This window comes from Equus caballus, chromosome 5 (assembly GCF_041296265.1).
Source record: "Equus caballus isolate H_3958 breed thoroughbred chromosome 5, TB-T2T, whole genome shotgun sequence".
NCBI lineage: Eukaryota > Metazoa > Chordata > Mammalia > Perissodactyla > Equidae > Equus > Equus caballus.
The window spans coordinates 8,349,245-8,363,872 of record NC_091688.1 but is presented as its reverse complement, the minus strand read 5'-3'; the positions used below and the strand labels follow the sequence as shown (position 1 = coordinate 8,363,872).

The following is a 14,628-nucleotide window of genomic DNA, read 5'->3' as shown; positions in this document are numbered from 1 at the left end:
TGCAGTGCTGTTCCTGGGCCTCACCTAAACAGACTGCCAGTCATTCTACCTGCTGCAGGATGGAGATGTTTGTGTAAGGTAGAGTCAAGTTTGTGAGACCCAAGAAGGAAACCACCAGACTAATTTTACTTTCACTTAAACCAGATTGAAACCAAGACCCGAAGAATGAAAAACTTTCACGTTAACCATCGATTCACCTCAGTGCAATATTATGTTTCAACCAGCATCACTGTGGAATTTGAATGACTTTTGACGGGATGTCTAATTGAGGGGCTTAAATTAAAGTGGACATTTTCTTTAATGAACAGCTTGTGGTCAAAGTTTCTGTTTTTATTAAACTATAGTAAGCACTATGACAACACATGTTAAAACTTCAAAAAATTATTAATTACATTTGGGATTTCAGTAACAAATCTGAAACATAGTAGCCTCATGAGATGCCTTAAATATTAAGAATCAGAAAGATACCTCAAAGTTGTTTCTATTCTTAGCCATTATACTTTTTAAAAAAAATCTCTGCTTGAGGCCAGCCCAGTGGTGTAGTGGTCAAGTTCGTGTGCTCGGTTTTGGCAGCCTGGGGTTTGTGGATTCGGATCCTGGGCACGGACCTATGCACCACTCATCAAGCCATGCTGTGGCAGCATCCCATATATAAAACAGAGAAAGACTGCCACTGATGTTAGTTCAGGACCAATCTTCCTCACCCCCCAAAAAGATCTTTGCTTGAGTTTTAAATCTAGTTACTAAAAATAAAAACTGTTCCCTGAAAAATCAGAATACCTAATCATATATTTATTTATTTGTTCTTTAAAGGGGAAGGATGGTGAGGAAAACAGAAAGCACATGGCTGAAATCAGAAATCACAAGACAAATTCATTTGTCCACATGACACTCAGCTGCTAAAAGAAAGTACTTTTAGAGGGCTGTTGAGGAAGGAGGAAGCCGGGATGTTTCCAATACATGATTGCAGGGGAAATCAGACTCAGGCTAGTCACATAAGTTGCTTAATTGTCCGTGTACCCTGAGCCCACGACTTCAAGGCTCGGCAGCTTCATCCTTCATGGCACCAAACCTTGATGTTAGGGATGCAAAGACATACTCATAAGAATTGTGGGTTTCTCCTTACTCAAAATTTGGGGGACTGGCTGAAAAAAACAAAACAAAACAAGGAGACCATATCCCTAAGTGAAAGGGATTCTATGTTAACTGTCAATTAAATCAACATATAAAATTTGTAAAAAAGACAGAGCACAGCAGGGCATCAAGGTCAAATGTTTAAAACCAGATTAAACTAAATTGTAGAGAATCAAATGGCTTTTACCTCTGTAAAGAAACCAACATGAGTGCATTGATTCTCTCTTTATGTTGAGGGATTCATGTATCTTTTGAAATGGTGGGTTTAGCAGTGAATTGCTGAGAATGTGGGACTGTGAAGAGACTCTTGAGGCAGGCCATGTAAAGTCAGGGAAACTGCCTAAGTCACGGAACAGGCATAAGTGGGCTGCCCTGGGAGAATCTTGATGCTACCCACGGACGGGCCCTGCGGTGCAGACATCACTTCACCATGGGGCTCAGCAGAGTCTCCTTCAGTGGAGCATTTCTTGGTTTCCATGTTGTGTTTCTGTCATGTGGATGAGCTGGAGTAAAAGCCAAATCCTTTCCTATGATTCACTCTTGCCATTTTTAAAAGACACCATCCGACTTGGTGACAAGGGTGGTTAAAAGAAAGTATTGCTATTTTTCAACATTTTTTTAAATAGAAGACTGAGTGATGAGGTAAATGAAGTTTGCTTTTCCTTGGATAGAGACCCTTCCTCCCACCCTTATCCCCTTTTGACCGTTGCAAAATAGCTTAGTCCAAGGGAAGGGGAGAAGACAAATGAGTAAAATAATGCCAGAGTCGGCTGTTGCCAGGAAAAACACACTCTGATTCAGTTAATTTGTTCTGTTAATGTCAAAGGCTGTGATTCCCAATTAACTAATTTTAAGAAGCTATAACCAAAAATAGCTACATCAGGCCTAAAATTAGTGTTTGATGAAGATTAGGATCTCCAAGTAAGAGAATAGGGCCCCTAAAGAGGTGGTGATGTCTGTTTAAGATCATCTTGCTAAACAAGGCCACAACTGCCTGGGATTTCAAACTGGGTTTTAGCCCCTTCAGAGAAGCTGACTGGGGGTGACAGGGGAGGGGGCAATCCAAATATTCTGGCAACAGAAAATCTTCCACAGATCAGACTTGTGTACACTCAGCTTACTAATGACAGAAGCATCCCTACTGGTGAGTCTCTTTGGGATAGAGATGCTCCCCTAGTTCAGGTGGAATTAATTAAAACAGGCATGCAGTTTGCACTATTTCCAGCTCCCTCTCTGAAAGGCTTTTTGCACATAAACCAGAACAGCTTGAGCAGCTGAGAGAAGCTCGGCCAAAAATGACTCCACCAGCCTCTCTCCTTCCTCTTCCTTTACATTGGAATGGAAAGATATAATAATTTTTTTAAAAAAGCAGAACACTCATGGTTTCTGTATAATTGCGAGTGTGCTTGCGTTACATTTTAATAGGGTCAAAATAAAAGTATATGTGCTCTGAAAAGTCAAAATCGTTAACCTGCTAATGAAGTTGCGAATTATCTAGAAGAAAACTACACGCAGGCACAGGCCGAATGGCAGAATCTTTGCGTCTAAAAGTTCAGTTATTGCCTTTGTAATACTAAAGCCCAACAGGGAGCCGGCAGGACATTGCTTGGGCTGTCTTGTCACGTTATGAGTTTCTGGTTTCAGATAAAAGAGGAGAAAGGGCCCTTAAGCAAGCAAAGAACTGAAAAAAAAAAAAATCAAACTTCCTTCTCAGAAAGCTAAGAGTTGTTTTCCTGGAGATGATGGATAATGGCATTTCAACTTTTTTTAGTTCTTAATAGAGAAAATGTAGGCAAATCATGGAGGGAAAGAGAATATATAAATAAATAGAACAAGGTGAAGTTTCAGTAAGAGCTGCTCTCAACTCTTTCTTCCTTCCTTTCTTTTTTGTCTCTCTCTCTTTTTCTCTTTCTTTCTTTTTTTTGAAATCTTAAACCCCATTCATTTCTGGCTTGCATTTGGTAGGATTCCTGCTCTGGCTTTTATTGAAAACAGACTTTATGTGGTCAGAATTCTCCATCTAAAGCTAAACTTTAATAGGCATAAGGATCCTGACAGAGTCTTTCTTGCTCTCTCTCAGGTGACACCCCCTCCCCCCAGAGGGATTTCCCTCCCAGTGTGCTGAACTGGCCCTGAAACTTGAAGGCTCAGCACAAAACAACCAACTTTACTCTTTTACTCTGATTTCTCATTTCTGTTTTACATTTGAGACTCTTTGCAAGGCTAGATCAAGTTAAGTCTGGGTCTGGACCTTGAGAATATTCTAGAAATTTTGAAGAACACAACTGTTGTCTTATAAAGTGCAGGCGCATTACACCTGGTGGCTCCCCTTGTCCAGTGTGGGCTACCGATTCCTGCCCGGCTACCTTCTATGCGCCTGCTGGCAGATACCCAGGGCGACTCCACCCCGCTTAACAAACCAGTTTATCATTCAACAGTTGATTTCTCTGAAGGGGACTGGCAAGCCAGCTTATCTGAAACCAAGAGGTAAAGCAGCCAAGCGAGCAGGCAAGACATGCATGTTCATTCCCGAGGACAGGCACCACCAAGTTACTCTGGTTCCTTCTTAGAGCTAAACAGACAAAATAGCCAACTTCAAGACTCCTGGATGGGACTCCCGCCTTCCCACTCCCAACACCCCTCCCTCAGTGGCCTCCATACCTTCCAGGCACAACGGCAGACACTTTTCCAGTCAATCTGAGGTCTCCTAAAACAATAATTTACTCTTGCTTGTAGTGAGGCTCAATGCCAATACTTATATTTTTTTACACGGAAGGAAAAGTCTTTTTTCTACTGTGGTGCCATGGTTCTCAAGGGGAGGGGGGTTTTACGCCTTCCCCCCAACACTGGCAATGTCTAGAGACATTTTTAGTGGTCATGACTGGGGGATTGCAACTGACATCCAGTACGTAGAGGCCAGGATGCTGGCAAACATCCTAAAATGCACAGGACAGTCCCCCACAACAAAAATGTCAATAGCGCCGAGGTTGAGAAACCATGGTATCGTGGCTGGGAGGCGGGGCTCTCTAGTCAGGCTGCTTGAGATCAAAGTCCAGCCCCATTAGGGCCTAGTCGAGCAGCCTTGGGCAAGTTGCTTAACCTCTGGGCCTCCTCTGTAAAACAGATGATATCCTATCCTATTGGGTTGTAGTGAGTATTAAACAAAAATGTACCTGCAAAGCCCTTAGGACAGTGCCTCAGGTACACAGAAAGCACAATAAATATGAGCTTCTGTTTTTACTATTATTACTAGAAATTTAGCTCAAATTTAGTTACAACTAAATGATAAGCCAAACCTACTGAGTTTAGAGAAAAAATATAGATTTCTTTAGAAAATATAGAAAAAATAGATTTGAAAGTACATATGTCCTGTTTGATTAGGACCAAAATGATGATAACAGCAACAACCACAGTGCTTTACAGTTTATCAGATTCTCTCAAATACCTCATCTCTAATGATTTGGGCAATGGCCTTGCTGAATTTGTCCCTGTTTCACAGATGAGGAACTCCTGGCTCAGAGTTAACTGAGTTGCCCAAGGTCTGTGGCAAACCAGATCTTCTAATTCCACATCCCCGCTATTCCTACTACATCCCTTGCTTACAAGTCTAAGATGCCCCTTCTTCTCTTCATTACACCCGACAGCCTGAAGATCAACATCAATGTAAGCTCTGCGATCAGAGGCTGAGGGGACTCAGGCCTCATGGGGGGCAGAAGTCGCTTCTCTTTTTATGGTTCACATATATAGTAAGGTTTTCCTTCACAGAGTATACAAATATTTTAACCCTCTGAATTGAATTTTTTAAAAATTAGCTTTCTGAATGGGCTAATCTTCTTTCTTTTTAAAATTTCTGATGTTGAGGAAAAACTCCTAATTCCTTCTATTTTCAAAATCTCTAATCATACACATTGTACATATTTTGACTGCAAATGTATGAAGGTGAGACTACACCTTCAACTATATGGGTTTCAAGTTCCACTTATTTATTAGCTATTTCATTTCACAGTTAAGCCTGAAAATCTGCTTACAAATGCCAAAATGTATTCTTCCAACGTACAGTGTTCTGTCTCATTCATGTTTAGTGACTGCACACAGCAATCATGATGGCTATGTTAAAATTTCTATGCATGGTTTTTACAAAAGCAATTGCAGATTAATCAGTCAGATTTTTCCTCAGCCTACATTAAAGTTAAAATATTGCGTTTAAGGGTCATAGTTCAGAGGGCAGATGGATAACATTCCTTGAAGTCCGTGGTTTTCTAGAACTCCTCTGGTAATGGACAAAGTGAGGCCTCAGCTGGTGATTCTCTCCTGACCTAGGGAACACACAGCTTGCAACAGCCCAGCCACGGCTCTTTCCTTTCAAAGCTCTCTGTCACATTCTACAAACAGCTCCCAAATTATCATTCATTTGGAGCCAGTTTTCTTTGGTCCCATTTAGTTTGTGCCAAGTTGATAAAGGAGAGGCTTAGACCACGTATTGGTTTTTAAATGGTGCAGCAGGCTCAGCAATTCCCCCACGATCACCCTCCTGGGTGAAAACTGCAAACGTGTAGGAGAATATGTTTGCAATTTTCTTTTTCAAATAAATTTTGTCTGCCATGCTCTGAGAAGAGAACCGAAGAGCATCCCGCGTGTCCGCGGCGCGCAGACCACTCACCTGGGGACGCTGGGCGGGGCCCGCGTGGGCCGGGACGGGACCTGCGGCGGCGCTCCGAGCGCGTCGCTGGCGCTGGGGAAAGGAGGCAACGGGCCGGGCCGGAAGGGGACTGGGGGCGCCCCCGAGTGGGGCCCCGGGGAGGGGATGGCGGGCGCGGGCCCTCGGCCGGCCGTGGGCCGAGCGAGCGGGGCGCTGAGCGTCGGCCTCCGCTGGGTGGTGGGGCTGGGAGGGGGCGACCTGAGGAAGAGACGACAGCAGGTTGCCCACTCCTCCTTCCTGTTGAGGTCATCCTTCCAGAAAGATTTCATGACTTCCTGACTGCTTTTTAAAAAATTATTTTTTGACTGGGTAACTCAGATACATGTTTCAAATGTTAAAAAGTACAAAAGGATGTGATGAAAACGAAGTTTCCCTCCCTGACCCCTTCCCTCTGTGGAGACAACCAATAGCTTCCTGCGCATCCTTTTAACTATATTCTACAATATTTTCTCTCTCTCTCTCTCAATTCCTTCTCTGTACATAATAGAACACAACGTTCTACAACTTTTTTTTTAAGCTTCACATTAACTTGACTATCCTTTCAGTGCCTTAAAGACCTTACTCTTTTTACTGGCTATATAACGTTCTAGTGGAAGGGTGTATCATGCTTGTTTTTGAAGGGAGTTGGGGTGTCTGACCCTCTCACTCCTGAGCTTGTCTCGTTTTTCCTCTTTTTTCTTTACATTCATATTGGTTTAGGGAAGTGTGCTCGGGAAATGATCCTGGACAAGCCTGGCAGGCCTCGGGTTAGGGGCTGACTTCCTACCTGCGGGAGTGCTGTATCCAGGAGTCGTCCACCGGCGGCGGCGCTGGGGTGAACGTAGTGGCGGTGTTGATGTCGCCAATGATCACAAGGGCTTCTTTAAGGGCCTGGTACATTCGAAGCATCTCGTCCCGGCGCTGAGCCTGCTCAGCAGATTCCTCCATCAGAGTATTTTGGTCCTCTGAAGAATATAACTGTGCTAGGAGCTCTGAATTGATGAAATCTTTAACCTGTAAGGTCACCACAGAAAAGTAAAAATGGGAATGAATGAGCGATCGAATGATAAACTGGCTCAGAGCCTGTGGACAAAGTCCACAGAAGTCCACTCTGGGAAAAGGATGCATCACGCATCTGTTCGCTCTTTTCTTTAGTATGCCGCACCCCTCAGTACTGGTACCAGTAACAGTTTTCCCCTCTGTCTTACGGCTGTTGACACTAAAGGAAGACAAAGATTAGTTGAAAAGAGGGCCAAACCCTGCCCTCGCCAGAACAGGGCCTGTTGGCTGTGCAAGCATTTCCACGATGTCTGAGGCTGCTTGGCTTGGAGACAAGGGAAGGTACCAGGAGGTAAGCAGCAATATTTTCAACAGGAAACCATGAGGTAAAGAGACCCGTGCAACAACACAAGTTACCCATTCCTTGACCTAGCTTTTACCAAAATCACTGCGATACTATCAAGACCCCAGATTTCAACATCATCTCAAAAGGAATTAGCTTCAATAAGTGAATATTTATTAAATACAGAACCTTATATAGTTATGCAAGTTGATTTACAAAAAAGAGTGATACACTCTCTGCTTTCTAGAAATTTACAATAGAAGCTATTTAACAGTGATGAGGACTGATGTGAGGTTCCATAGTTAACAGATACACAGAAACAAACTGAAGTATGAACAATATGCATAAGCCTTCGGGGAGGGGCGTTTTGTAGCAGGATGAGAATGGAGTGGATGCACGTGTTGCACAGCACTGATGGAGAGAGCATCAACTACCATATTTCATCACATCTAAGGCAACATGGATTTCAAGACAGACCCCTATCTTATGTGCCACTAAGAAAGGAAAAAACATCATCAATTAAACTATGACAGAATGCCAAGATGTCATTGAGTATAACATGCATCGCCATGTCAGAAATACTAAAAGTGAAAAAAGTGAATGTGAGAATCAATGAAATATTCTATGTTCCAAGTGTTTTCACAAGCTATCTGACTTAATTCTCACCAAATACTTAGGAAACATGTATTATTATCCCGATTTTATAGATGAAGATACTGAAGTTCAGAGAGTTTAGGTAATTTGCTCAAAGTCACACAGCCTTAAGTTGAACCCCAAATCTTCTGACTTGAAGCCAGCACTCTTTCCAGTACTCCATTACCCCACTTTTTTGGGGGCTTAGAAAAGACAATTTGTGTTTAAGTAATATTATTTTAGAGTGGCACAGCAAGAATGCCAACTAACGAGCCTAGAAAAATAAACCAACTTGGGCTTTTCAGTTTCTCTGTTAAAAGAGAAACCCAACACTTATCTGGAGTCACTGGATACCTCTAAGAAAGGCCAAAGGCAACAGAATACCTGTCAGATGCTCAGAACTCCTGGGTTGTAGATAAATTTGTCACTCAGGAGAGGACAAGGGTCTAAAACACACAGCTTCATGATTTTTTGAAGGTACCAAAACATGTAAATAATTCCTCTCATCAGAAAATTCAGCTCAATCATAGCTTCACTGTGGTGAAATAAAAAGTATTCTCTGCACATATTTTCGAAACCAAGAATGACTCAAACAAGGAAGTAATCTAATATACAAGATGTAGTCAGGCAACCGTCCGGTAGAGTAGATTTATGTGTAATTGTTGTGGAAGGTAAATTTGGCCAGGTAACCTGGGGCCAGATGTGAAGGCCTTGAATGCCAAGGAAAAGTGTTTGAACATTATCCATTTGGCAATGGGGAGCCATGGAAGGCTTTTAAACAAGTGAAACAATAAAAGAGAGTTTTAAGAAAGTTAATCGGGCTGTGACGGGACAAGAATTTGGAAGGGTGGTAGTGGAGATAAAGAAATCTGTTAGAAGACTACTGTAGATCATTTATGAGATGATAAGGGTCCAATTTACCAAGTTTGCAGTGGAATAGAAAAGGCGGGCATATATAAATGACATTATAAAGGATAAACCTCCCCGACTTGGTGCTGTTTTCACGTGAAGGGCAAGGAAGAAAGGAGCAAAAACACCTCAAGCACTGAGGTTTGGGTGAGTGGGGACACAGGACATCAGAAGTCAAGAAGGCAAGTCAGATTTGGAGGAAAGACAGTAAATTTGGCTTAAAGAATATTTCATTCCCCTCCTTGAAGATTTATTTACTTCTAAACACACTTGCAGGTACCCAAGGAGTCACGCACATTTGCACAAATCTTCCACCGTTGGGCGTGTGTGTGCACTTGGATAGGTGGTGTTAAGTCCAGACGTCAAACCAGACGCCTTTCCTGGCTGGCATTGACCGTCTGCTGGGTTAAGCTCTTTTGAAGCTTTACATCTTACTGGAGTATCACTTAGAATCTATTAAACACAATTTAAAAGAAGATCCTTCCAAGAATAGATTTAAAGCAGATCTGAATTAAGAAGCAACTGTCAAACAAACCACAAAGTAAAATAAGAAGGCCTGTTTGAGCATTCTGATCAAAGATCTGCCGTGAATCAACTCTTCCAGAGCAAAATGTTACACACTAAACTTGCCACTCTCCAAAAGATTTGGCAATGTTCTAAAAGAACGTGAGTATCATTAGCATGAGAGCAAACGGCAGTACGGCACAGTGGTTAAGAACGTAGCTTTGGAATCGACAGCTCTGAGTTTGAGCTCTGAGTTTGAGCTGACTCCAACACTTACTGTTCTTGGGCAAAGAACTCAGCCTCTTTGAGTCTCAGGTTCCCGGAGTGTACAGTGACAATAATGGTTGTAGCTGCCTCAGGAGCTGTTGTGAGGATTAAGTGAAAGAATGCATATAAATTGCCTAGCACGATGCCTAGCATTTGGTTAGCGCTCCAGAAACAAAAGCTGTTCTTGTTACAGTATAGAGGCTAACCTGGCATTAGGTATGTGGAGGCAGAGGAACAAAGAGGAAGCCATTGCAATGGTGCAGGCAGCAAGTGACACAGTTCAATACAGAGCATGGGCTAACATTTTATTTTGCACTTAAGCAAAATTTTTCCAAGACTGTTCTCCTCCTGCTAACCTAGCTTTGTGATGCTACTGGAACAAAGGTAGGGGCACTTCGGGGAGTTTCCAGACACTTTGGGGACTTTCTGAGCAGTCTGTATGTGAGCGGTACAAATATTTAAATCAAGTATTCTGCAGGACAATTAGAGGCCAAGTGGATCCCTTTTAGATGATAGCATTTAGAAAATACCTAATTACACTTGGATGTGAGATTTGAAATAACATTTATGCTTTTAATTAGAACACCTTAGAACCTATACATCTTTGTAGGGTTCACAAAAAAATTCTCACACACCAAACCTCCTTCCAGTTCAAACTCTGCAGGCTGGATAAACAGGCATTACTGCGCCGTGTCGTTCTGCTCAGTGTAAAGGAATGCGAGGTCATTAAAAACGTTCCACATGTTTTCCTCGCTTTCTGCTTTAACCCTTCTCTAGCAACCTGTAAGATTTTTGCACCTTAAACCTCCTTTGTCTTTATTACTATGACCATTTTAAAGCCTTCACATATAAAAGAGACATTTCTGGGCTTTTCATACAATTAATTCAGTGCCTAAGGAGACCATTGCCTTAAACTCTCTTTGTTTCCAGCTGGGAGGGTCACAGAATGGAACACAGTGATGGCTCTCATTCACGGCAATATGCATATGAAAATTTAATTGAGAAGTTTAAACTTGCTTAGTTTTGGAGAGAGGCTTGGTTAGAACTGTGTGATTCTTTGAGATCTCACAATTCTCTCATTTCTCCTTAAGCCTCCGTTCCATTTCCCAGAGATTTAGCTCTGCTAGAGACCAACGAGGTTTTCCTTCTTTAAAAAGTAAAATCATTTGACTCACAAACATAACGTCGAGCAAAACAAGTTAGACACAAAAAAGCACGGCCTGGAGGATTGCGAAGTTCAAGGACAGGCAGAACCAATCCCTCGTGTAAGAACTCAGGAGCGTTACCCTTGGCGGGGAGCAATGGGGGTGCGGGAGCAAGAATGGGCTTCTGGGTCCTGGTCGCGCTCTGTTTCTTGAGCAGGATGCTGAATTCTTGACCCATGGAAACAAATCAATGCTCTGGTATTTAAGATGTACTTTCCCCTCAAATAATGAACATTTAAAAGAACACTACTTAGTACACATTTAAGTCATAGTAAGTTTTGAAACGAGGGCACATGTTACTAATTTTCCACCAAAGCGCCAATGGGCAAGGAGAGTGCCTGTGGATCTCCAGGGGTCCAGGGGTTCAGGCTGCAGCCACACGCCAAGTGTGAAATGCCTCTGGGTTTCATATTTGGTTCTTAAAAAGTTTCATAAAAACTTTACATTCTATTTTGTATTATCTGGGTTTGTTTGAATACGAGGAACAAAGTGAGTGGCACACTTTTAGAATAAAGCTGGATCCACTTTCTCGATTCTCTGATGGAGAGCTTCTGGGGGGGTGAGCTACAGAGAAGCAGCCATCAAAATGTGCTTGCCATGGGGTGTCATGTGTGTGTTAACTTTCAAGTCCTGGACAAAACTCTGCTCTTTGACTGTAGCCCGGCCAGAACGACTGCCTGTCATAAACTTGCTATTTCTTTGTGCCGCTGTTACCTGGTATGTTTAAGCAATGAAACAGCTGCTGCATTTCAATAGACAAAGGCTTACAGTATGTCTGAGGCAAGGCATTTATTGCTGGCTTTAAACTTCTTAAACAATTCCATATGGAGGCTTGAGTGGCAGAACACTTAATGTAAACTTTCAAAGGAAACTACCCACCGAATTCTGAACTTTATGAAGGTTGGCTGAAACATATTCTTTTTCAGACGGCAGAGTCGCCGTTTTCCCATATCAAAGAGGAGAGGCCGCAGCACGGCTTTCCACAGTGATGGTCCACAAACTGAGGACCCCGTGTGAGGCATTTATCGGTTCTGGAGGAACAACTAGCTTTTTCACCCAAAGCCATTGATAAAAGCAGCAGGGTTAAGTGGATGGAATTTAGAATGAGGAGTCAAAGTATTCGTTTTCTGGTTGTGATTTGATGATTAATTCCCTCGCTTGAAGATCTCTTCACTGTAAAGCACCTAGAAATCAGCACACAGGCACGACACAGCCGTGCAGTCGTGTCTCTGTTCCTTGAACTCGATGGGGTGCTTCAGAAAGCACAGAAAGGGCTCTGACGCCCTGTACGTTAAGATGCCACGAGAATATGAGTATGTTTAAAAAAAGAGATTTCTATTTTTACATATGCATACATAATTATATACATAATTTTAAAATATATATGTTATATATAAAAACTGTATTTTTTACATATATAGTAAAAAAGAAGATAACATAATACGCAAAGAAATGCTATCATCCTAGATATGGAAAACTATTTTCTGGTAGATATGAACAGTTAAATTTCAAACAAAGGCAACCGTAATTTCATAAGAATCCAGCCTTACAGGATGTTTTTGCTTTCTCCGTATTCCTATTAAGTCTGTGCTTCAATCTTTGACCTAACTAAGTCTCCTTCCTCATGACTCGGTCTCTCAAGACAGCTCGCAGAGCCTCGCCTCCGTGGGGAGCACCGTGTGTGTGTGTGTGTGGTGGGGGGGGTCAGCCATGTCACCGTGAAAGCAAGCAGGCACACCCAGAGGACTGAGGGCGCTCACCCCGGGCGTTTCTTTGTGGATGTGTGGATGTTTTTCTTGAGAAGGTGAAAGTAGGATAGATTTGCAATAGGGTCTTTTTTTTTCCTTTCAACTAATTTGTGTCAAGCTACGCCTCACAGCTATAGACAGGAAGCGCGACTTCCTGTGCTGATGATTTAACGCTGTGCAGAGCAGAGCAGCGTTTGAACTGATGGCAGCACTAATGACTCTCGGTAAAGCAGTGAAAGATAAATGATGCTTAATCAGGAGAATGTTTAAATAAGCAAGTGCCTGGATATACCACGGCAAAACAACCTGAACTCATTTAAGTAAAGTTAAGAGGGTAATTTTAAAAATACACAGACTATTTATTTAGTACTTTATATTTTTCAAAATGGCATATAGTCCCATTAATTATGTTCTCTGACATTTCTGTGAGGCAGCTCAGTGTTCTTCCTGCCGTTTCAGAAGTGACTGACTTCAGCTCAGAGGGGCCAAATGATTTGCTTCAGGTCACACAGCAGGCCATTGACCAAGCAGAAGAATACAATTCATGGTTTCCAAATTTCCAATATTGTGCTTACCTGCTGCTGCTATGTCAAAGCATCCTACTGACCTTGTCTGAATACACGAAATGTGCAGGAAAATAGACTTAGTTAAAAACACGACTCTTCACAGAGTGCTGGGGGCTTCTTACAGTCAAGGAAGGTGTAGATCATGAAGAACAAATGGATTTTCATATTTAGAAATACAATTTTGAAAGGAATCTTGAGTTACAGATAAAGGCTATTTAGAGTTCTTAGATAAGTAGCCATATTAGTTTCTTACAATTATATTTTTTATATTCCTTCCACATATACTATTTTCTGGAACAAATCCTTAAGCCAGGTACTTTTTCTATGATTAGCATTCTACATATGGAGGAAATAGATGCAAAGAAGTTAAGTGACTTGCCTTAGGGTCAACAGTCTGTTGCAGAACCAGGTTTAACATCCAGCTTCCTCCCGACTTCTAGGTGGGGCTCTTTTCAGTACTTTGCCATGTAATCTTTATTTGTCCCAAGCAAATGCTCATAATAGATCATTGATTTAAGTAAGAAGGTGTCCTTAGAAGATAACTAGGAATAAAGCTTTTCAAGTCTCAGAAAAGCCTGCTATAAAACACCGCATTATAACCTATCTTATCTAAAAGATAATTTCACAAATAACTTGTGGTAATTTGTACTTTAATAAAGTAGCCACCAAAAGAACCAAATCTCCCACGTGATTGAAGTATCATAGCCTGACTACTATAAAAATAACCTTGAGGAGGAAGAGATTCTATAGGATGTAGATCAGTCGATGGCTAGTCCAGCAGGACATTTTGAGGTTTGTGGCTATATCATCCTTGCCTTAGAAAAGGAAACTTGGCTGACTTTGTATCCAAGGAAACAGGGCAAAAAGTCCTTTCCCAGGCTAAAATAGCATTCTGTAGTTTTAGAAGTGAAAAGTCACATTAACATATAACATATATGTGTGTGTGTTCTCACGCATGTGTGTATGTGTGTGTAGAAGAGAATCACTATCTTTCGCCTTCAATCTTAAAGTCTAGGAGCCAGAGCATCTGGTTTTATTGCTGTTTTTGCAACTAATTTCTACCCTGACCATAGCTATGGTATTTTTGCTTTACTTTAATGTAAGCAAATTCACACCCTTCTAAAGGAAACAGCCAACAGGGAATACCACATTACCATAGCTCGAAGTTTTATGTTTTCTCTCCTAAATTTTCTTTCACTGGTCAGTCACTGACCACTTGTAATGGAAAATGATGAACCTGGGTAATAGGTATCTCAGCCCTCCAGAAAATAACACAAAGAAACTCAAGAAAATGGGAGCAATTTCCACACTAGGATGGGTTAGAAGTTAAAATGAGACAGTTTACAATCACTTACATTATTGATCATAAGGTGCATTATCGTTTTTGGAATTAGATCTCGGATACATTTGTTGATAATAGACATGTAGGAGTCTACGAGGTTGCGAATGGTCTCCACTTGCCTCTCCAGTTGCGGGTCCATCGAAAAGTTTTCTGCTTGGCCATTCTCATCACTTTCAGTCTGACAGAAAGGAACGAAAACATGGATTATTTCACATTCGTTCAGAAGAAAAAAAACACCATACATCATCAGATGACCAACTTCCATTTACTGTATTTGGCGTTACACTACTAGATGGTAAA

The 14,628-nt window shown here is 41.8% G+C and overlaps 1 protein-coding gene across 27 annotated transcripts in view; it reads right to left on the bottom strand.

The window, feature by feature from the left end:
• DNM3 (dynamin 3) overlaps positions 1–14,628 on the bottom strand; it is a 567,669-nt gene that overhangs the window by 23,504 nt on the left and 529,537 nt on the right. For 16 of the 27 annotated variants that reach the window (XR_011438995.1, XM_070267682.1, XM_070267681.1 and 13 more), the window contains 3 exons: positions 14,342–14,506; positions 6,600–6,826; positions 5,795–6,031 (listed from right to left, as the gene is read on the bottom strand). Coding sequence is in view for 22 of the 27 variants with exons in the window: in XM_070267682.1 (XP_070123783.1) it covers positions 5,795–6,031; positions 6,600–6,826; positions 14,342–14,506 (629 nt within the window). In the remaining 5 variants the exon portion in view is untranslated. Of the gene's footprint in view, positions 1–771; positions 3,380–4,202; positions 6,032–6,599; positions 6,827–14,341; positions 14,507–14,628 lie in introns of those variants that run through there. The other 11 variants (XR_011438997.1, XM_070267674.1, XM_070267679.1 and 8 more) reach the window with 4 other exon arrangements.